Source organism: Sorex araneus, chromosome 3, assembly GCF_027595985.1.
Source record: "Sorex araneus isolate mSorAra2 chromosome 3, mSorAra2.pri, whole genome shotgun sequence".
Lineage (NCBI taxonomy): Eukaryota > Metazoa > Chordata > Mammalia > Eulipotyphla > Soricidae > Sorex > Sorex araneus.
Genome location: NC_073304.1, coordinates 60,554,893 through 60,579,841, shown reverse-complemented (window position 1 = coordinate 60,579,841; position 24,949 = coordinate 60,554,893). Strand labels below are relative to the sequence as shown.

The 24,949-nt window shown below is 34.0% G+C and overlaps 1 protein-coding gene across 4 annotated transcripts in view; it reads left to right on the top strand.

The window, feature by feature from the left end:
- Positions 1–24,949, top strand: part of MIPOL1 (mirror-image polydactyly 1) — a 294,074-nt gene that overhangs the window by 26,182 nt on the left and 242,943 nt on the right. The window contains exons 2-5 of one of the 4 annotated variants that reach the window (XM_055133475.1): positions 2,417–2,554; positions 4,192–4,267; positions 20,622–20,759; positions 21,355–21,433. In XM_055133475.1, coding sequence (XP_054989450.1) covers positions 21,415–21,433 — 19 coding nt within the window. In that variant the 5' untranslated portion in view covers positions 2,417–2,554; positions 4,192–4,267; positions 20,622–20,759; positions 21,355–21,414. Of the gene's footprint in view, positions 1–2,416; positions 2,555–4,191; positions 4,268–20,621; positions 20,760–21,354; positions 21,434–23,298; positions 23,311–24,949 lie in introns of those variants that run through there. The other 3 variants (XM_055133474.1, XM_055133477.1, XM_004612131.3) reach the window with 3 other exon arrangements.

Below are 24,949 nucleotides of genomic sequence, written 5' to 3'. Positions count from 1 at the left end.
TGACCCAAAGTTAAGCCTGAGCTGCTGGTAACTATGGAGAGACAAATGTTTCGGCAAATTCTATTAACTGAACTACAGAGACTACAAATTATGGGGCAACTGCGCCCCTTTTGGTGCTGTCCTCCCCCATCTCTGGAGAGGTGTCTCTGAAGCCCTGTCGCCTCGAGGAGAATCCCTGGAGGATTGCTCAGCAAGGTGGCACTGGCCAGACAGTTCAGGGACAGTACCAGCAGGATCCCAACATGCAATAGCACTTTGAGTTAATCAAATTTAACTATGTAGGGTAAAGGCTTGAGCCTCTCCAAAGGTACCGTAGGGAATATACATGTTTAGTCAAGTTGAGTTTTTCAGATGATGTGTCTCATACAGCAATATCCTTTCTGCTGGCACTGTTATCCTGGTTATGGCCAATAGATCTGGCAGAAAGAAAATTTTGTGAGGTGACATATATATATATGTATACACAATATATATATACATATGTATAAATTATGAATTGTATCTTTTCCTTTCCCTTAATGCAAACTGTAGATGTAAGAAACCTGAGTGAGTTCTCACTCTTACCCCTGCTGTTTAATTTTAGAACACCAAGCTGGTTTGCACGGTGCTCTGATCTTCCAAGATTTTAAATAACAAATGCTCTAATTGACCATTCCAATTTTTGGTGAGGGTAGTGCTTTGTGGATGATAAGGAATGTGCTATGAATAGAATAATTTATTTCTTTGTTTATTTTTATACATAGATAACAAAAGGAACATATCCAGGTAGCCCAAATTGATAGGTTATATTCTGTTCTAAATCTTCAGTTGAATTCTTGGCAGTTGCTTTTTTTTTTCATACAAGTAAATCTACAAATAAAGCGGGTATGAATTCTAGTCATTACTCATTTGTAGGTTCCTTTAGTACAAGTATAGCTTTAGCTATATGGCCTACTTGCTTTTTTTTTGTGTGTGGGGGGGATGGGGGGTTTTGGGTGTCTTCAAAGTAATGTTCAAGAGGCTTCCTGTGGGAAAAAATAAATAAATTTTAAAAAATTTTTTAAAAAAAGAGGCTTCCTGTAGTTTGAAGGCTTCTGGTGTCATGAAGCCTGACGGTTCAGTTCTAGGGCTCAAGGACCGAGGATGTGGTGCTACTTGGGCCTAGGAATGTTAGGATTACCTCAGCTACCTTATTGATACTTTGGAACTTCCAGGGTTTCCCCTGGTAATGCTAGGAGGACTATGTGAACTAGCAGAGATAGAATCTGCTTTAATTACATGCTATGAATGCACCTTTACCCCTGTACCCTCTTTCTGCCTCCACTTTATGAATTCTTAAGACGGAATTTCCCCAGCTTTTTTTTTTTTAAATGTTTTAGTGTCTCCATAATATTTTCAGATTGCTGCTCAGCTTTCTGCATCAATTTCTGTTTTCTGTTTTGTTTTGTTTTGTGTTTTTTGAGCCATACCCAGCAATACTCAGTCAGGGCTTTCTCCTGGACCTGAGCTCAGGGTTTACTCCTGGCGGGCATAGGGGACTGACTATATGTGGCACTGGAAGTGGAACCTGGGTTGAGCACATGCAAGGCAGGCACCCTACCTGCTACTTTCTCTCTAGTCTTCTGCATTGATTTGTACAAGATACTTTTCGTTCTAGCAGTGTAGATTAAACCATTGAAGCTAGTGAGATCATAATGAACTTCCTTGAAAGACTATGTAATTAATTATTCAGGCTATAGTCAGCAGTTTTAGGCAGTAGTCAACAGTTGTTTTTCTCTTTGAATATTTAAAATGTCCATAGAACGTTGGTTTTTGTTTCTTGGAGATACTATGACATACAATTTAGAGCAGTAGTCATGAAGTGGCCTTTAAGCCATTAATACTGACTTTGTGTATGTTTTAATGTTACAGTTGCCTAATTCCATATAAAATTTTGCCTAATTCCATTTAAAACTCTAGCCATGAATAAAAACTCTCCACTTCCTCTGTTAACTCCTGTTCTGTGTCTGTGAATTTGCATTTAGACAATATTTGTTCTTGCTCTCTGGTATATTTTTACTTAGCACTATGGGTTTGAAGTTTTTTTCATGTTGTAGCAGGTATCAGCATTTCCTTTCCTTTTTTTTTTTTTTTGCATGGAGGGAGCATATGGTGCTAGGGATTGAACTTGGAGTATTGCGCATACAAGTCATATACTCCAGCCCTTTCCATTTTGTCCTTAGCTCCAGAATTTCCTAGTTAAGATTAGATAATAGTCGTTTATGTAAATCTATAAAATGTCCAATGTAAATCTCTACGCAAACTCTTTATTTTAATTTTTCATTCTTTATTAGACATGAGTTATTTTTCTATTTTCTCTATTTTGATTCATGCTGCTGTGAACTTTCATTGAGTACTGAGTACTAAGTCACTGAGTACCTGCTTTTCATTCTTTCAGCTATAAACCTACCATTGAAATTTTCGACTCTTAGGTAATTGAACTTCAACTTTTTGAGGAACTGCCAAAGTGTTTTCTACAGCAGCTGCATCATTTTGTATTTCTACCACCAGTGTGCATGGTTCTAGTTCCTAGCAGGTACTTGATATTTTACATATTTTGGTAATTGTCTTATTGGGTAGAAATGGTTTTTGATTTGGCTATCTTTGGTGGATAGGGATGTTGTACATACTCCCATGTGTTTGTTTGCCGTATTCTTTGAAGAAATATGTATTCCAGTCTTTTGTCTATTTGGTTTGTTTGTTTTCACGGTTGAAGCTGATATACTCTGCTTTGAGACTTTTCCAGGTTATTTATGCAGACTGTTCCTTATTGTTTGTGATCTGTTTCTTTTTAAGCTAAAGTTTGTACAGTTTTCCTTGAATGCTGGATGTCTTTCCAGTTTTGCATTTCACCCTGAAGCTTAAGCACTCACTCACTCCTCAGGCTTACTAACTTTGTTTGTCAGACTATATGCCCTAAGGTCTTCTTCATTCTTTTCTGAGTATGCAAGTAGCTTTCTACATGCCCTCCCATATACTTCCATAGCTTTATTTCCACAGCTCCTTCCAGGCCTGGGGTAATCGGTGGCACTTTTTTCAGAGGTCCAGGTTTCTGTGGGTTTGTTGTCTCACAGTTTTATAAACACTGCCTGCTCTTTGTTCCAAAGTGCTTTGTACCAGTACTTTGAGTCTTCCCCAGGCTGGTTCTAGTGGCTATGAATCAGAATTTGCATATTAGGCCTTTGTTTCCTCTGGCAGGAGGAGGAAAGTAGAACCCAATTTCAAGAACAAGCCATGTCATCACACCAGGAGGACTGTTGAAGACCTGATATGAGAACGAAGTAGTGAAAATGCTACAAAACAGTCCTTCCATTTTGAAGATGATGGTTTCTTGATTGGTTGTTGGCTCAGTTGTAGTTCACTTTTCACTGTTTTCAGAGCTCCAACAACATTGGTTCAGACAGTTCCTGCGTATTTATTTTGGTGTTTCTCCAGGGTTATAAGAGTGTGGATCTTTCTAGACTGCCATTTTGCTGGCATTCCCCTATTGACTTTTTATACAGTTTATCTAGTGGTAGACAAATATATCGTCATTTGTTCTGTCTTGGATTGCTTCTCTGACCCAGTGCTCCTTCATTTCACAAACTTGATGAGCGAGTTGTAGAGATTTAACAGAGACCTTTGCCTCAACATTCCAGCCTCTTTCTACCCCAGCACTTTAATTATCACAGGGTGTTTATAGGCTATTATTTTTAAAAAATTGCCTGATCATGCAGGGCTTTTGCCAGATTGTATTAGAATGACCCAGAAGCTCTTACTCTCACAGACCTACTATACAGATTTACCTTTACCAACTTTAACATGGCTTTATTGTCCGAAAGCTGTAGGTTGCTGATACTCTCAGATACCACACTCTTCAGTAGGCAGTGATAAGCTGGCAAATATAAAGGGATAACTGACAACAAAAAAGAGATTCTTTGTTACATTTTGTTTTGTGATATAAATACAGTAATCTTTCTTGTCCCATGGAGGATTCTGTCCTTGGTTTCTGTTTCCTGTAGGAAGTCACAGTTTGAATATACTAGATACAAGAGTGAGAGTGAGATTCAGATAAGATACGTGTAAGAGAGTGTGATCACATTCTCACAATTTTTAGTACAGTATGTTGTTCTGATGATTATTAATTTCTTATTATAGCTAATTTATAAATTGACTTTTATCTACCAATTTCAGGTTAAAAAAATATGGCACCATCTGCTTTGGAGTTAGTAAGAGACACGCATACCTTTTGCTGGTGACTCCATTTCAGGTATGGTACGCTTTTTGCTGAGAATGATAGGGCTCATGTGGTACAGCTGTACACACTGGGAGGTCTTGAGAGGGTTTTCTGTTGGTGTGTTCAAAAACCATAACTCAACATGCGATTACAGTAATGCTTTCTGAATTAACTTCTGGGAACATGATGTTGTCTTATCAATCAGCTCTCCTTCTTATGATTACCCTTCTTATTTGATTCATTGACAGCATCTAACATGTTATGTGCATTTTTTACCTTCATATTATGATGATGATTGCTGAAAATAGGTGCATCTACCAATCCACAGTAATGTTAACTGTATGCCTTAAACAACGCTTTATTGAATATCTGTATTAGTTTATCACTCTTTAGTGACCTCTTCCTGATTATGACAGTGTCGCTGCTGATTATGACTGGAACTTATATAATTAATTTCTGCTTAAGAATAGTGTCCTGAGGCTAAGACCTAGAGGAACTGCCTTGGAGACAACAATCATTTTTTGATATCTTTGGCTTAGGACTCTATTTAAATTCATATTTCTTGCTCCTGACATTTTAAATCGACTTAAGTAGCATTCTTAGGTGGAAGATAAGAATTTTGACAAAGATGGCTTTGTCAAAATTAAGATTGTCATACTTTATAATGAGAGATCCTAAGGACTACTAAATTATTTTTTAAAGACTAAGGCTGTTCACCACATGCAAAAGAATGGGCTTAGACCTCGACCTGACACCATGCACAAAAGTCAGATCAAAATGGATTAAAGACCTCAACATCAGACCACAAACCATAAGGTACATTGAGAACAAGGTCAGCAAAACTCTCCATGATATTGAAGATAAAGGAATCTTCAGAGATGACATGCAACTGGCCAACCAAGTGGAAACAGAGATAAACAAATGGGACTACATTAAACTAAAAAGCTTCTGCACTGCAAAAGATACAGTGACCAGAATATAAAGACAATCTACAGATTGGGAAAGGATATTCACCCAATACCCATCAGATAAGTGGCTGATATCAAGGGCATATAAGGCACTGGTTGAACTCTACAAGAAGAAAACATCCAACCCCATCAGAAAATGGGGCGAAGAAATGAACAGAAACTTTCCCAAGGAAGAGATACGAATGGCCAAAAGGCACATGAAAAAGTGCTCTACATCACTAATCTTCAGGGAAATGCAGATCAAAACAACCATGAGATACCACCTCACACCACAGAGACTGGCACACATCCAAAAGAACAAAAGCAACTGCTGTTGGAGAGGATGTGGGGAGAAAGGAACCCTTCTACACTGCTGGTGGGAATGCCGACTGGTTCAGCCCTTTTGGAAAACAATATGGACGCTTCTCAAAAAATTAGAAATTGAGCTCCCATTTGACCCAGCAATACCACTGCTGGGAATATATCCTGGAGAAGCAAAAATGTATAGTCGAAATGATATCTGTACTTATGTTCATCGCAACATTGTTTACAATAGCCAGAATCTGGAAAAAACCCAAGTGCCCTAGAACAGATGACTGGTTAAAGAAACTTTGTTACATCTATACAATGAAATACTATGCAGCTGTTAGAAAAAAATGAAGTCATGACCTTTGCATATAAGTGCATCAACATGGAAAGTATCATGCTAAGTGAAATGAGTCAGAAAGAGAGAGACAGACATAGAAAAATTGCACTCATCTGTGGAATATAGAATAGAAGAGTAGGAGACTAACACCCAAGAATAGTAGAAATAAGTACCAGGAGGTTGACTCCATGGCCTGGAAGTTGGCTTCACATTCTGGGGAGCGGGCAGCTCAGATAGAGAAGGGAACATCAAGTAAAATGTGGTTGGAGGCCACGTGGGGGAAGGGTTTATACATTTTTGCGTGCTGAATGTACACTAGAGACTGAACACAGTGGCCACTCAACACCTTTACTGCAAACCACAATACCCAATTAGAGAGAGAGAACAAAAGGGAATACCCTGCCACAGAGGTAGGGTGGGCTGGGGGGAGATAGGACTGGGGGGTGGGAGGGATGCTGGGTTTATTGGTGGTGGAGAATGGGAACTGGTGAAGGGATGAGGGAAACAGGAGCGCAAAAATGTATAAATCTGTAACTGTACCCTCATGGTGATTCACTAATTAAAAAATAAATTAATTAAAAAAATAAACTATAAAAAAAAGATTAAGGCTGTCCTTATGTTTCTGGAGTCCATTGTTCCCCTGTTTCACTTATTGGGTAAGACCTTGAATTCTGCTAGCATTTTCTTATCCAGATTTTATATACATGATGGAGAAAGAATGCAGGAGTTTCTGTTGTTTTGCATCTTTTCTGCCAATTTGTCTTGAGTTCTTTTAGTTATAGCAGTATTGATAATGTGAGTGTGGATTGTTTGACATCTTGTTATGGCTTTTATATTTATTTGAGATCTAGATTTCTGGGGACTTGTCCATGCTTATTAGTGACTTTATAAAAAATAAACATTTACAAAAATGCTAATGACATGAAAGCTCTGTGTACGCGTAAGTGTATGTGCACCTGTGTCTGTGTTACTAGAAATCCAACCTTCTTTATAAGCAAGTGCTCTACTACAGAGCCTCATCCCTAAGAACCAACCTTTTTCTTCATTTTCTTTCCCTTTCCGCTTCTTTTGTCTTTGATGTTTGTATCTACCCACTTTTTCAAAAAATTATTGTCCTTATTATATAGATTTGTCAGCACTCTAAAAATGTTTTCTGTAGATTAATCCTTAATCAGTTAACTGTGTTGTAAATATTTGTAATCAATTGTTTGTCTTTTCATTCTCATACTATCATTTTCACAATGTTTTTTGTATCCTTCTTGAGAAATCTTTGCCCATCAAAAATAATTTAGAAGTTTTTCTTGTTTTTTGCTTGATTTCGTTTTGCTTTTAGATTTAGAATATTGGTTTAGCTCTAATTTCTCACTATGGTATAATGTAGAAATGGGCATAATCTTTTTAATATGAGTGTCATATTTTCCCAATATTATTTATTGGAAAGACTAGCTTACCTCAATGCAGTTGAGCATTTGCCATAAATTATGGGTGTGTGTGGGGATGGGAGGGATGATTGTTGACTTTTTTCTGGAATTTTTATTTCGAATCTATTTCTTTATCCTTGTAGCAATATCACAGTCTTAATTACTTAACTTTATAGGAATAAAGGCATAGGATCTGGGAATGAAGAAATAAAAATGTTTTTATTAGCAAACAACTATTTTATCTGTAGAAAATCCTTTTTGAAAATTTTTATAATAAAATGAGCAGAACTTAAAATTTAATTTAGTGAGGTTTTAAGAGTCAAGGTCTGTGTACAAAAACCAATTGTATTTCTCTACATCACAAAGAATATTGGAAAAATAAAATAAAAATTGCATTCACAATAGCATCAAACCATTAAATCTTGGAGGTAACCTTTAAAATATACACAAGACTTTTCCATCGAAAACTCTAAAACATTGCTGAGAGAAGAACCTCATAGAAGATATATCTCATTATATATAATAGAATATGAATGTCTTGAAGAAAATTGTAAACAGATGTACTATATTTATGTACTGAATGGTTAAGATTTTAATTGATCTGTTTTCACTAGAATTCCAGAGTGATTTTAAAAGGACATTTACAGACCCATGTGATACTCATATGGGGTTGTTTTGGTCAATGTCAAGTAAAATTTATGAAGGACCAAATTGTAGGACTCATACAACCTAATTTCAATATGTCTGCAAAAACTTACGTAATGAAGACATTTGGTGTTAGTGAAAGGATAGACATGGAACACAGTAATACCTCCAAATTAGATCTGCACATATAATCAATCAATTTCCAGTATATATTACACATTAGTTCAGTAAAGAAAAGATTTAGAGAGAGTATGTCTTAGAAGTTCTTATCACAAGAAAAAAATTAATTCTAATTATGTATGGTGACAGTGATTTTTGGGGCACTCAATTCCCAGTATATATGTATACCATCAAAATATTGGATCGATAGCACAGTGATAGAGGGTTCGCCTTTCACGTGGCCAACCCGTGTTCTATTCCTCCACCCCTCTTGGAGAGCCCTGCAAGCTAGTGAGAGTATCGCGCCCGCAGGGCAGAGCCTGGCAAGCTACCCGTGGTGTATTGGATATGCCAAAAACAGTAACAATAAGTCTCACAATGAGAGACGTTACTAGTGCCCTCTTAGACAAATCGATGACAGTGACAGTGATTATTTCCAAAACCTGCTAAGGAGGCCAGAGAGAAAGTTCAGGAGGTAAGGACTTGCTTTGGATGTAGCCAACCATAATTTGAGTCTCTGGCACCACATGAGCTCCCTAAAGTACCATCAAGGGATCACTTCTGAACAGAGAGCCAAAAATAACCCATGAAGAATGGCCAAGTGTGGCACAAATTCTCTCTCCGCCCTCTTTCCCCGCAAAGTATACAAACATGCCTGAGAAGGCTGAATATTTTGTCTATTCCAGGTTGTAACATATTAGTCATAACAAATAATAAAATGTGTGTATATGGGTTATGGAGAATGTAACCTAAAGCTCTCGATGACAGGTAAATGTGAAAAATGGCACACTTTACAAAATTATTTGGCAATCTTATATAAAGTTAATATGAGGCAATAATATTTGTCCGAGAAAATTGAAAACATAAGCAAAAAGACTTGGTGCATTTTTATCAGTACGTTTATTGCTGTTTTATTTATAATGGCAAACAACCCAAGTGACCTCACCTACTAATGGTAACAGTTGAATGAATAAGCAAAGTCCGTTGTGTCATGTAATACTATATAATATACTGAACAATAGAAAGAAAATGACTCAAGTTTTTCATAAGAACATGAATGACTCCTGCAATCTTCATGGTAAATAGTAAATCAAATGCAGAAGAATATTGTGAGGGGCTCAACTGAGTTGAAGAGTACTGATTGGCGAAGTGTCAGTGCATATTAATGCATAAGTCAGAATTAAATTAATACTAATTTTTAATCATTTACTATGACATGGTGGTTAGGGGTGCTGGGAAGGAGGGCAGTGCTAGGATTAGGGAGTAAGTGAAGGACTAGGAGTGGAAAATTTCTGTTGCTGAGTCAGAGTGGAGAAAAGTATCTTCCCCTTACTTCCCCACCCTCCCTTTATGGTGCAGATAATTAAATTTCAAGTGTACACTTAAAATGAATGCATTTAAAACTTGTGCATCATGGGGCCCAATGGAGAGAGAGCACAGCAGGTAAGGCACTTGCCTGACACCCTGAATGGTCTTCTGAGCTCTGCCAGGGTGATCCCTGAGCCAAGAGCCAAGAGCAGGGACTGAGCTCTGCCTGGTGTGGCCCCAAACAAAACGCCATAAAGGAAAAAAGTGCATCAAAGTTAATTTTAAAATGAAAATTATTTTAGTTCAATCCTAAGTTTGGTGGTGAAAATATTAGTATTACTGCCACTTTCAACTTTCAACTATAAATTATGAGCAATATTGTAGTATATATATATATATGTGAAAGTATACAATGTGAAACTACACAGGTTGAGTTCATTACATGATACATGTATTTTTATCATAGCACCTAAATAGAAAGCAGTAGTGGCGAGAATCATGATTGCTATCTGAAGTGTGTGTGTTTTTTTTTATTAAGCTTCTATATTTTTTTCACAGTGAAGTTTGGTTTATAATGCTTGTTATATAGTGATATGGAAAAAAAACTCATTTTTTAATGTCTTCAATGTTTTTATAACATAATTTACCAACTGAATTATTTTAAGAGTATAAATCATTGCCTTTAAGTTTGTTTGTGGTGATGTGCAGCCACTGCCATTATCTATCTCCAGAATATTTTATTTGCATTTTTTCCTAAAGAGCCAGATATCTGGGAGGAAATTCTCTGTCCAGTTCTTTGAAAATATATTTGTTTCTTGGGCCAGAGTACAGTGGGTAGGGCATTTGCATTGCACCTGGCCATCCTTGGCACCCCATGTGGTCCCCTTAGCCCTTCACTCCTTGACTGCAGAATTAAGACTAAGTCTTGAGCATTTCTGGGTGTGCTCTCCACCCATATGTGTGTGTTTCCACCCATCTTTTTTTATCTATATGCATATATATATACATAATATACACACATATGTATATATGTATTGCTGATTCCTGATATCCTCCCCCCACTCAGTTTTATTGTAATTTTTTGACTCCCTGCTATCAAAGATTTGGAAGATACAAATATGTCACCTATGGAACAGAAAAGAAAATCCTAGGCAATTCTAACAGAAAGTAACATGGGGATTAAGCATACAAAAATTATTCTAAGTGCTAGAATAGAGTTCCCGAGCTATGTTTAGTGCCTCTGATGTCATTATAATCAAACTGTAGAAAACTGCTATTATTGTTACTGTCGATGATGACTCCTAAGTGGTTGTCACATCTAGGAATCTCATAATAGACATCAGACTTTGGAGTCTGAACACTACAGTTTCCTTCTGTCGAACCTCAAATGCTGAAAGCAGACAATGACTGCCACTTTACTTTCTTCTTTCATAGCTTGTTGGAGGACATTCACTTGATTGAACTTCATTTTACATTCAGACTATAAGAAGGCACAAAGGGACTGGGAAGAATACATTTTAGCAGCAGCTCAACCCTTCCTAATAGAGGGGGAGAGTGAGTAGGGGGAGACCCATCAAGTAACTACTTCAAGGGTGGAGCTCTCTTTGATACCTTTCCCACCGTTATATTCATTTTTTATTATCTTCTGTCCAATATAATTCTATTGTTTCAAGAAAAATGGACAGTTTAATAGGTTGTTATGGTCATATTGGTGCTAGTCACCACTGATACATGTAGTATGTACTGAATGCTGCATAACTTATTGCTAAAGATAAATAAATCTTATTTATTTTTGCCTAGTTTTCTGTATATCATATATCCAATTCCAAATAAGAATACTTGATAAAATTCATACTCTTCTTTTTTTAATGAATCATTCTTGGAGTTTTCTTCACTTCATTTAGTGTATTAAATTGCTTAATCAAACAAATTTTGGAAATTGAAATTTTAGGGTCGCACCTGGCTGTGCTCAAATTTTATTGCTGGTTCTGTGCTTGAGGATCACTTCTGGAAGGCAGCTACACTCACCACTTTACCACCAACACAAGAGGATCACTTCTGATGGGGCCTTTGGGGACCATTTGGGGTGCCAGGATCAAACCCAGATTAGCATGCGCAAGGCAAGCACCCTACCTGCTCTGTTATCTTCACGGCCCCTGGGAATTAAATTTTTTTACCTATTTTGAAAATTCATTTTAAATTCTTTTATTTTCTCTAGTTCAAATAAAAATCCTTACTGCCCTTTTCCGTGCTTTTTTCCCTTTTGTCAAAATTTTCCCACTTTTTATGTCTATGAGCTTTTGTGCTTTTTGTTGTTGTTGTCATTACATTCTTCACTCATTCACCCCACCCCACCTCTCCCCCTGCCGGCCTCCCCAGTGGTTGATGGGGTGGGCATCCAGGCAGTTTTCAGGAGGCCATACTGTGCTGGGGATCGGAGCCAGAGACCTGGGCATGCCAAAACTATGTACCTGCCCTTAGGGCCACCTTCCCAGTTCCTGAGCTTATTTTCAAAAGAAATTATCTGAAAAAAGGAATTGAGTTCATGACCTGCACTCTATTTCCCTTCCCTATTTTGAATGGATTCTGTGGTCTTGGGTTGCTAACGAGCTTTATGCTGGTTGATTGAAATACAGATTTGGATGCCTTAACCCACTATGGCAAAGGCTTTTGGTTTTGATCTCTGTTCCACCTAATTTAGTGGGCGCCCTATATCTAAGATAATGTATGGGTGATTCTAGATTATCTGATTTCTATTTATGAAAGGAGAAAGTTTGCTTAAACTCTTAATCTTAAAGCTGTTCGGTTTTAGCACTGCCACGGATTGCTTATCTACACATTGTCTGTTTTGGATTGATTTTGAACTGTGACTATTTCTTTTTTTTCCTCTGAAGCTTCTCTGTGTTTTAAAAATATTGAAGATGTTTCTGTCAGTGTTTTAAAACTTCGTGCTGTATATGAGGAGCTGTTCTAGCAAATGTTTAATTATTTCAGTTGGGTTGGAATATCTTAAATGGTAAAAGATCTAAAACTTTTGAGACATGATGGTGTAATCATTGGCACTATTTCTGCTTATACTCCTCTGTAAGTCACTATCTTTAATTAATTTAAAAAGTATCATTTTTATACAAGGACATTGATTTTTTTACAGATGGGAAACATTCCAGCAGTGGAATAATTGTCTTCTAAAATAATAAATGATAATCATAAGTTACTTACTGCAAGTCTGTGGTCATAGAGAGGTAACCAGGCTGTTGCTTAAAAGCACAACAGATGGCATGTGAGGAGTTTGGATAGAAAATGTGTACTAACCAAGAGTGAAAATAACAGAGTATACCTACCCTGTTACTCATAAGCACAAAGTCACTGATATCAGACGGCATTACTTTTAGAAAGTGGTTAGATCTAAGCGTAAAAAAAAGAATTCTAAAGCTTTTCTTTTTTTTTTTTTTGGATCACATCTGGGGAATTTACTTCTGGCTCTGTACTCAGGAATTACTCCTGTCAGTACTCTGGGAACCATATGGGTTGCCTGAGATTGAACCTGGATCGGCCACGTGCAGGCAAATGTCCTAGGTGCTGTACTGTCACTCCTACCCTAATTCTAAAGCATATCAATAAATAAAGGTCCTTCAGCCGATATATTTGAAGGGAATGCTTAGGTGAAATTTATGGCTTTTGAGTGGCATGCAGTACAGCATCTGTGTGAGGCCTATATGTGTATGTTTGTGAATGATGCACAATATGTGTATATATTTGTGAAGATGTACATTATTGTTGCATGATATATTGTGTGTGTCTTTACCAGGCATGAGATGGGATTTTGAGGTCATGATAATACACTGTATGATATGTTATGTTCATATGTATGTTATGTACTATATAATATATGATTATTACTAGTTCATTGCTGGTAATGTGAAAGATTGATGACTTCTAGAAAAATGCTGTTATTTTTTACAATATATTTAAGGAAAATAGGGAAATACAGTAGTAGAGAAAATATTAATGAACCCCAGTATATGTATTATGCAGCTTCATCATTTATCTTTTATGGTTAATGTTAGTATCTAGTTTTACCTAAATCCCCATATTCTGTCTGCACAGCCCATGATAGTATCTATTAGAAAAATCCTTATATTGTTTGCTGCTTTGTAATAGTTTTACTGTTTATGACATAAGATAATTTTGTTTTCTCTTCACTCTATTTGCCATCTAGAAAAAGGTTTTCTTATATAATTAGTGTAGAATGCCAAATTTTATATAGTTTCACAGGAATCATGATTAAATTTGTAAGCAAGCAATCCTAGAGAGGAAATTTTCTTGAAAACAAGTAATATTTCTATTTTAAATGAAAATTGTTAATATATACCATTTGTATATTTGAGAAATACTTAGAAATTATCATACACTGCTTAACTTATCATGCTGAAGAGTTTGCTGATTAATTACTAGTTTGTAAATATTTTTAATTCATTTACTGCCATTTGGGGGTTTTGATAAAATGTATTTCTGAAGCATTTTTAGTTAAAATATACATCTTATGTCCTAAGACCTCTATAGTATATAGTAAAAGAAGGGATCATCTAACATTCAGATATATTTGCAGTTTAAATTAGATAATAATTTTTAAATGCAAGAAGAGTATTGAAATACTGTTAAAATTTTATTGAAGAAAATATCTGTAGTTTGGCTTTTTATGTTTTTTCTTTATGTACTCTAATCTTATTCTACAACAGCCAATGGATATCTACTTTAGTACCATATTCTTGTTACTATTCATTAATGAAGACAGTTATTAAAAGTGACTCAAAATTTTATGAACTTTTGTAATTGCTCAGATTAATAAGACTGACCTTTCTTAATGTTGAACAAAAAATTAGAATCAGAAACCTAATATTTATCTTACTCTTGAAAGATTTTATTTCTAGTAATTGTATTTTACACCCTAGATTTTGTCTCTTGACATTCCCATTTAAGTAAAATAGAATTTACATGTGATTTTACACTGGATATCATATAATGTAATCTTAGAAAATTATATAGATAAACATTGTATTAATTATATAATGTATGATTTCCTGTTATATTCAGGATGCAAAAAGTAACTTATTACTGTATATTCTCACATATGCTGTTATTTGTTAATGATTTTATTGGTACTTACCCTAAATGAACTTTAGCACATCATTAAATAGATTTTTTTTTGAAAAGCTATTAGCGTTATGTTGCATGATGGATTAAGACCATATGTAATTATTTTTACTCTTTTACATTTTAAGTAGCTTTTATTTTATTGCAATTGGCTATTCATGCCAGTTGTAATTAGATCAATTTAACTTGCTCTAATACTTTACCTTTGAGTTGCCAAGAAGTTCACATGGTGCATAAATGTGAAGTCTTTGTGTGAAAGAGTTTTGTCATTGCATCAGAACTTGGCATCCATATGAGTCTTATGAAAACAAGCTGTTTGTTCCGTAGAGAAACTATTCCATAAGCTGATTTTGTTTTTATATTTTGTTCTCTGCTTGATTAAGAGATTTCATTTAGTTTGACCTGGGGCGGAGTGTTTTAGGCTGTTTTAGAAAATCCTGTATCTGCTTAGCCCTCTCAAAATAGTAGTTGTTAAATTTTGCTTTTGAAAAACTTTCATCAGTGAGCTATGCAATGCCATACCCATATTCTACAGTTCCTTTTTAACTAGTCCTGAAAACTTTTGCAGTGCTCCAAGTAGCTTACCGTTTAGTCCTGGAGGTTTTGAAAGCATGAAAACCATAAGTTTAAAATACCAAATTTTATTTTATCATAATTTGATGCCCTTTTATGAATCTTAGTGATGGGAAGTAATTTTTTAATACAGCTTTCTTGATTACTAAGGCATATAACAGAATTATGTGTCACAAAATGGTGACTGTAATATAGAACAACTTATTTTTATTTTAAATGTTCCAAATTTTAGAATCCTAGTTGCTAAAACTATTGTAAATAGTGCTAAATAAGCAAAGAAGTGCAATTATTCTAAGAAATATGTACTTAATTCTTAGAAAATACTCTCATTTTATATTTTCCAGTCAAAAAATTCTGGACATATCTTAGTTTAACTTGAACTTTTAACTCTACTTAAACTAAGTAAACAATCAAACAACCCTAACAAAATATAAGTATAAAGATCAACTAGGCAATAGTGGTATTACTTTCTTTCTATTCATTTTGAATATATCAGATGTAATGTGGCATTCTTTAGAGATTTTTGTTAAATTCCCAGACTACTAATAAATACAGTTAAATTGCTAGCAAGTAAAAAAGACATGCAGATAGATATAAGGTGAAGCATAAACATTTTCTTTATCCTTACCCTCCCTACTTCAAATCTTGGGCCTTCTTTTCAGATAGCCATGGGTAATTTTTTCTTAAAGGAAAATAAACATAATTATACATTTTAAAGATTATTGCAGGTATATTTAACTTTTTCTTATGTTTTAATCTCATTCTACACTTTTATATTTTCTCTAATGGTATTTTTGGGTATGAAATTTCTTATTAATTATTTTTACTCCTAGAGCAGTGTGTGACACCTAGTAGGTACTTAGGTATTTGTTGACTGAATCTTCCACATATAGTTTATATTATATTTTTCTCTTTGTGGTTCAAAGTTTATATTTTTCTGTATGTTTATATCACAGTTTATTTGACCTTTTTATTGATAAACATTGTGGTACATCTATTTTCCTGCTAAATATTTCATCCACCATTCATGTCCATGAAAATACACTACTGTATGCCCGTCACTGTTTTAAGGATACAGGTGGAGAAAAAGAAAGGCCTGTCTTCATTACACACATATATACATGATTGACTGAGATATATTTAAAACGTTTAAATAAGGTACTAGAGAGAGAATTCAATGCAGCGGGCCCAGGCTTAGTCTTTGGCATAGTTTGGTCCCATGAGCACCACCAGGTGTGTCCCCCAAGTCTCCTAAAAAAGAATGAACAAAACCAGTTAAATAAATCAAATATTATTTTGTGAAGGCAGTAGCATGGGTACATAGCCCAATGAGAGCTTTTGCTTTAAGTAGGGTAGCCCTTAAAAACTTTTGAGGACATGAGTTTTGAATGATATCTAGTGATGAAGAGTGATTTGGAAATTTAAAGAGTTCATAAGTTCAGGGAAAGGAAGAAATCCATTATGACTAGAATTACTTGTTCTTACAAATAAATATTGCTTCTTTGTATACAAAGATAAGATATGACTTACACTTTTTTTTTTCTAAATACTGTGTTGGTAGTAGAACTGAGGGTCCAAATAGAATATGTGTTTTAAAATTTGATAACTGTAGTATGGGACCTTGTTTATCTTGTACTTTTCTCCTAAGCCTCTCTTAGCTTTCCCGGGTTCTAAGGAGCTTGAATTTTCTGGTGCTCAAGTAGGCTGTAATGTGAAGCACAGTAAGTGAAAGAATTTCTTTTGGGCAAGAGAATGTGCCAGGGACTCAGTGTTTGAGAGACTTAATGAAAATCCAGCTATAGAACACTTACATTGTATATGTTGGGTTACATGGTAAAATAATTGGCTCGAAGAAATTTAAACACTTTCAATACAGATCAGCAATACTTCTCAATCGAGGGAGTGTAGAATTAATATTTTATGGACTTAAAGTGAGATATGAAGTAGCATTCTAAATTACTCCTAATTAAATTTTGGGTTTACACAAATTTGTGATTAAATTAAGGTGGCATTATGGGGCAGAAAAGTACTGTTCACCAGTTAGCCAGAAAAACTCTGTCATGATATGGCTTTTGTGGGAGAACGGAGGAAGGTAGGGAGAGTGGCATCTCTTGTTTTAAATGTTCAAAATCCTGGTGTTAACTGCATTGGGGAATGAAATCTGTCTCAAAGATCTTGGCTAATTTTAAAGAATAATTGTTAGAATTACTGGTAACTTTTAGGCAGACTAGAAATTTTAGACTGGTCAGAGAAAAAAATTTGTTTCAGTGTTTAACTGCTGAGTAAACAAGGAGAGTCAAGTTGCGATTGAGAGCAAAACGATGTTTGTTTAAATTTTTCAGTCTACAATTTTTTTATAGGGATGAATGTAGAATATCTTAGTAGATATTTTTAGATTGTCATGTATTTAAAGGGAGAAGGAGGTATGTGATTTAATAAAATAATTTTTCATTCAACATAGTAATATGCTTCATTTGATAATTAAAATTACTTGGAGGAAATGAGATTAGAATTTGTGATGGAAAAGATTTTGATTGAATAGATGCTAATATGATATTTTCTGTCTGCATTAAAGAACTTATTTTTAAACTTGAATTTTTTCAGTGAAATGAAGCAAAATTTAATTAGAAATCTATTTTATGTTGCTTCTTGGTTCATATATATACATATATTACTTATGATAAATATTTTGTCTTTGACATAGCAAATTAATTTTTAAAATAAGCCTTAACTTATTTGATGCCTACTACCAAATCATCCCACTTTAATATGATTTTTTTGACAAAAATAAGTTCTTGATGTCAAATCTTTATGGTGAATGTAAGGAAAGGAATTCATATTTTATTAGCTCTTAATCCTTTGTGTGAACTAGAAGTATAAAATATGATGCATGTTATAGAAATCTATTTCAGTAACAATATGTTATAATTATCTGAATCATTAGAACATCTAATTTTTTCTTAACGATATGCAAATGTGCCATTAAATCTGTTTTTTAAGATTTTTCCAGTTTAATGTCTGAATCCAAATTCATAAAGAGTTGGAAAAATGAGATGTCTGAGCTATAGGATTCACAGGGATTTCATATGAAGCCTATTTAATCAGGATAACACTGTTATTAATATTCATAATGTCAGCTGGAACACAAATGACAGACTATGGGGCCTAAAAATTTTACTTGGTGAATTTATTAAAAGTAGCTTAAAAAATTAATGGAATTTAAGTAAAGTTAGTGAATATGAAAATCTTATGTTAGTAGAAAAAAATTCTCTATTAGAACTTTCTTTAAGACCATTTGCATTGATGTCTTTTGACAGATTTCGTTGGTACTTAAAGAAGATGCATGAATGGTCATTTAAGAGGATTTAAACACATTGGCACATTAATTTTTACATGAATAATAAGTACTTTCCAAAAGCAATTAACTTACAGTGTACAAGATATGAATTGAAAAATCACACTGTTATAATAAGGGCAGAGGATGTGTGCTGTACATTTTAAGCTTAGTTATTTTGATTTCTTTTTATTGTTTACACAGCTTTGTTGTTTATATACATTGTTTACTTGTATACATGTGATTATATTCTATGATGTAGAATATAGTTTTTTAAATGTATTTGAAAACATATTAGAAAGGCACTTACCCTCTCTCCTTCCCTCCAAGTACTGGTAATACTAAACATTATGATCTAGAAACTGGAGTGATAGTACAGCAGGCAGGGCATTTTCCTTTCATGTGGCCAACCTCCATTCAGTTTTTGGCATCTCACATGGTCCTCTGAGCACTGCCAAGAGTGATTCCTGAGTGCAGAGCCAGGAGTAAGCCCAGGACAACACCAGTTGTCCAGATAAATTATCATAGTATTTAACTCTTAAGTAAACATTAGGGGACCAACAATAGTACCAAAACAAAAGAAAAAATAAAAACACATTATGGTCTGCAGTATTATTTATATTTATTGGAGAATTGAAATCCATGCATGCTGTTGGTATTATTTGAGAATGTATTCAGTTTTTCAGGAAGTCAGAGGGTTCGTTCTACTTGGTATGGTGCTAGAAATATATGTGTTTTAACATGAACTTATTGATTATAGTCTAATTTGAATGTATGATAATTAAGCTTCTGAAAGTTTAATATGCAATGTTTAGTTAGAACCGTCTAAATAGTATACATGTAAAGTTTTAATTTAAACCTAAGAAAAGTTGAGATTGTCTTAATTGATACCTAAAATGGTTGGCTTTTTTTCTTTTTTCTTTCTCTTTTTCTTTTTCTTTTTTTTTTGGTGTACTCAGTGTTTTATGTTTTTAGTTTTTAAGACTGCTTATGACAGTATTGTGTTTGATTATTAAATCAAATGTTTTGTTGAAAACATTAATTTTAAACCATTGTGAATAGTCACAGTAATACTGAATCAGATTTACAAATTTTAGTAGTTATAAGTAATTATTATGTAAAACAGTCCAGTTAAAGTTTACCAATAAAAGAATATGGGTATTGGCCTCATAATCCCAACGAAAAAAGTTTCTTTGCAGCCTGTCAGTACTGTATATGCATAATTTGATTTTGTTAGAAATACAAGAATTGGACCAGGAAGATTTTATTTTAAAGGGCTGGTGTACATATGTTTTTGTGCAAGAGCCCTAGATTTAATCATCAGTACCACAGATCCTCCAGCACTGCTCCGAGAGATCTTCCTTTCAAAGAAACAAAAACATGTTGGGAAATGTAAGAATTACCTGGTATGTTCCTGGACTTATATGTGGAGCTTCACCAGGAGAAGTATTAAATACAGAAATGTGTACAAAATATGGAAGATTAATCTGTATGTTTAACTTTTAATTTAGCAGTCTAACAAGGTGGTCACTTTTATTTTTTCTTGTGGCTTTTAGAAGTTTGGTTTTTTTGGACAGAGATCAAGGGTATTTTGTTTTCAGTTCTGAGATATTCACTTATATGTCCAGGAGAGGGCAGCATTTTACTATGTCAGGCTCATAAAAGAATTAGCCCTGCTTAGACTGTCAATGTTTCTTGTAATTACTCCCAGTATATTTGTTGCTTGCTTATGAATTAACTTGCATTTATGGAACTAAATCATTCCAATCATTTAATTACACCTGAGGAGCTGAACTATAATTGCTTGCTTCCAACTAGGATCTGATATGGCTTGAGCAGTATTAATTTGGTGTTTACTTTTCTGAGTGCTAAAAGCATTAAAATGATTGTGCAATGGGATTACATTTTACTAATTGCTGGCATTCATTAGCTGGGTAAATGATGAGGAAAAGTGACTGTATATTGCAGAGGGATAAAATTATGGTTTTAAATAGTATATTACTAAGCACATTAAGGCCTGTAAGACATGTTTTAAAATACTCCAGAGGTTATTAAAGACTGTATTTTCTACATGTCTTGCTATATGAATCTCTTATTAAAAGACTGCAATTATTATTAACCTTTTTGGGCAATATGTAGGGAAATGGCTTCATTGACTGGAACATATTTCTTTGATATTAATAACTTCCTATATTTTCAGCTAATCCAAAAGTAAATGAGGAACTTAGAAAAAGATTGCCAACTCCAGATCAACATATTTAGAGAAAATTGGAAAAGGAGAAGCTTACTACAGCTTTATTTGAGGACTTTTTAAAGGAAGTGGAGCCCTAGCTGCAAGGTAAATCTAATTTTATTCTCCTTAAAAGTCACCCCCCCCAAAAAATAATAAAAACCAAAAAAAAAAACCACCAAAAAAAAACCCCTTTCACAGCCACAGCTTAATCATATTTATAATGAAAACAAATATAAAAAAAGAAATACCGGCAATTCCCAAGTTAATGATAGTCTTTGTTTTTGTAAAAATGGATCAGTATTCTTAAATTACCCATGTATAAAATATTTTATTAAAGTATAGTAGTGTCAGATTTATAAATCTTTGTCTAAAGTTATATCAGTAAATTTTTGATTTTTCTTAAATTGTTATAGTTTGGGAAGACTTAAGTTAAATAAAATCGTAGTTTTTCTAATCAAAAAATTAAGAATGTCTAGAAGCTTAGCCTGTACTGTATTTACTTAAGTATATTTGAAACAAAGAATCTTTTCATGAAGAAAAAAGACTAATTTCATTGTTAAAACATACTGTTAATTGTCCTATTGTTAATCTTTAAAAAAATAAAGTTTACCCTATAAATTCTGTGTTCAAGTAAGGTTTTGGTGTGTGTGTCCTGATATATTGTTTTAAGTTTATTTATCTAGAGTTGGCTTTAATTTAGCTTCAAATCTTGGAGCAAGAGCAAGAGACATTGCCAGAGCAAACAAGAGCAGAAGTACAAATGGAAGACTGGTCAAAAGGTAAGGACTTTTTAGGTATTAATACCAACCCCAGGTATTATGCTAGATCAAGCCACTGAATGAAGTGTGTTTGTACAAACCAATGTATTTAAGGCAGACCAGGGCACATGTTTTTTGTGTCACTTTACTCCCACTCTTTTTTTTTTGTGCACATACAGAGACCCACATTTTAAAGAAGTACAATGTAATACACACACACACACACACACACATTCTCAGAGAAAAAGACACATACAAGATACTCAGAGATAGCCCAGACTTACACACAGATACCCCCAGAATAGTATACTCAATAAAAATTATCAAAAGTGATATAAACACATGGAGAGAAAAGACAGACAAATGGTTACAGAGAGAGTGATGGACCCTTCAAAACTCAGCAAGATAAAAACAGTGTCTAGAACAAGAAAGAGTCACAAATGATGGATTAGAAGAGTCAGAGAAACTTTGGGCAACAGAGATAATGCAGATATGTTCATGGATATAGAGAAGGACACCAAGACACTAAGAATGGGGGAGGTAGGGGCAGAGAGAGAGAGCTTGGGGTGGGGGGTGTCACGCACAGTCTGAAAGACTGAGAGAGACTCTGATGATTAGGTAGGCAGGTAGGTAGGTGGAGCACATTCGTCCTTGACTATCTCTGTAGGTAGAGCATGTCCATCTCTCCTTTCCTCCGCTCCTCCCCTCTCTTTACCTCTCTCCCCTCTCTCTCCTCTCACTTCTCTCCACTCTCTTTTATATTCTCCTCTTTTCTCCTTTCCCTCTCTTATTTCTCTACTTCACTCTCTCTTCTCTCTTCCTCCTCTCCTCTCTCGCATTTTATAAAGCAAGATCCATAAAGAGATTTAAACAAATGTTAAGGTTTTTTTTTTTTAATTGAGACCTCTTTCAGTAAAATACTGAAAATCTAGAATCCTTAGGAACTAATTTATTCTGAATAAAGTATTGTGTAACATCATTTCCTTTAAATTAACAGTGCATGCATCTCTCTCTTTTTAATTCCCCCACCCGAAACAGCCCTCCCTTTCACCATGTATCACCCCCATGGTTACCTTTTTCAGGTGATTGAAGGCCACTTCTGAGGGTTGTCATCACTGTACTAAAGTTAGCAACTGTACTTTCTTTTGAAGTTTAAAAGGATGCTATGCTTTCTGAATATACTTTTCCCCTAATTTGTGTGTTTGATTTTGATTTTTGAGTTAGACATTTTCCTTTTACTACTACCTTACTATTAGCAATCTTTCTCTTTTTATTTGACATGCGATTTCTTATTCTGAGGTTAGAATCCAGATAACTAAAAAACTTTTACATAAAATAGTTACAAGGTTTTTAATGCAAAGTTAATAGTGGAGTGACTTCTATGACAACTTTAATCCATATTAATTCAAGTTTGTGATAAGGCTGTTTTGGTGTGAAATTGAGAACTAGTGTCATAGCTAATTTTGTTCATTTTTACAAATAAGCAAACTTTGAAGAGCATAAAGCAGTTTTACTTATGTGCAAATAAGGAAAGAGGATTAAACAGATGTCTGCATTGCTCATTTTTTATACTTAAGAGTCTGATTGCTGTGTAAGTCATAATTCAAGTTAAAGACAAAAGGATCTTTAAGAGCCTGAGGAATTGTTTTCAATGTATGTATGAGCTGGAGACTACAGAGGAAATACATCTCTTGAATGTAGAATAACCAGGAAAGGTTAAGCAAGGTAGCAGTGGAAGCTCTAGAAATCTTATGGAGAGGATTTCAGAATTGAAGACATCAGATGCTTAAATAGTTTGCAGAAGTCATAGACCTCACTGTATATACCAGAAACAGAAATATTTGCGTTTTTATAGGCATTTTATTTTGACATCCAAAATGGGAATAAGACTCCTTCATGTAAGTTCCTTTTAATGAAACATTAAAATATAAAGTTAAACGGGTAAATGTAGTATCTTCTGTTTCTTGATAATGGTTATGTCTAAACAGTAAAATCTCATGGTCATCTTCTTGATAACACTTGTTGACTTTATCATAAAGTAGAAATTACTCCAGTATTCCATTTTACTCTAATGTTTATAGATCATTGTCATAATTAATATCTTAATGTTTATAGATCATTGTCATAATTAATATCTTAATTTTTTAAGAAAATCAGATTATTTTAAATGACAGATATGCTTTGTTATTATCTTAGAAATTTCATTTTATGGAAGTGGCTATTTCCTTCCTACCTTTTTTGTAGAGACATTGATGAAATAGTCTGACTACAGTTTTGATTGAGATAGGCTTTAATGAGGACTGTGATGTACATTTTTCTTTGTTGATAGGTAAGATGAATAAAGACTTCTATAATTTCTTTAAGCAGTTAAAAAGCAACCCTGAAGAAGTGAAATTTTTAAGCTGATGGAAAAAAAATTGAGTGAATAAACTTGTGTTATCATGGGAGCATTTATCACAGCTTTCTGTGATCTCAAGTTTTGTTTTTAGGTGAAGACTTGGTAATTTTTCTGGAGTTCTTTAAAAAAAATTATCAGACTTAATGTAATCAACCCACTGAAAAAGTTGTCACTCCTTAGCCCTTTTTGGGCATTTGCTTGTCAATCTATACATATATAAGAATTTTAAAAGGTCAGAAATTTCTGAGTAGTTATTTGTCATAATATAAGTTCCTGGATATTTATTAATTTTCCATTTTTAATTATATTAGCAGAAACATAACTTGTTTTATAGTGTGTAACAGTTCATTGAGATAGTTTACATGTTATTTATGAAAAAACATACTCACCATGGTACAGATACCTATAATTATGTAGATAAGTAAAGCCTGGATGTGCAGTAAAGTTTATAATATTACGATACCTATTTAAATTTAGAACCTTTAGGGGTCAGTGTTCCCTAAGAAAGGTTAAAAAAAGGTTATAACATGTTCCAAATTATTATATTTTAAATATTTCTTGAAGGTAAGGTAAAAAGAATCACCTAGATTGGACAAAACTTTGAACAGAACCTTTCAATTTTAGAAGTTTCTTAATATTTTTGGGTTTATTATTTAGAAAATCATATTCTCAGTGAATAAATAGGTATTTTGTACCAAGTATTTCTTTTTAATCTGTATATTATTTTAATTCATATATATGTATATCTCATGATTTTAAACTACTTTCTCTTAAGCTTAAGAATAGAAATGTTACCAAATCATTATACTCATTTGAAACCTGAGGTGAAAAAATACTTCTAGAATTGCTTATTTTAATCGAGTCCTTACGTGATGTATTTTATTGTAGTAAGCCAAATATCTCAATAATTTTGCCTTGCTAAATCGAGTAAACAGTAATCATCTCTTAATTTTAGAATTGAAGTAGCTATTACCTTTTGTAGTCATGCTTCTTATGGTTTTCTACACAGATGAAGTAAAACCGAGTAAAAGGTAACTGGAACATGGTTCATTAGTTTCGTATTAAAATCAGAACACTGCTTATTTTTGTTTGGATTGGGAACTCATGTGCCAACATCAAACCCTTTTATTATTGGTTTT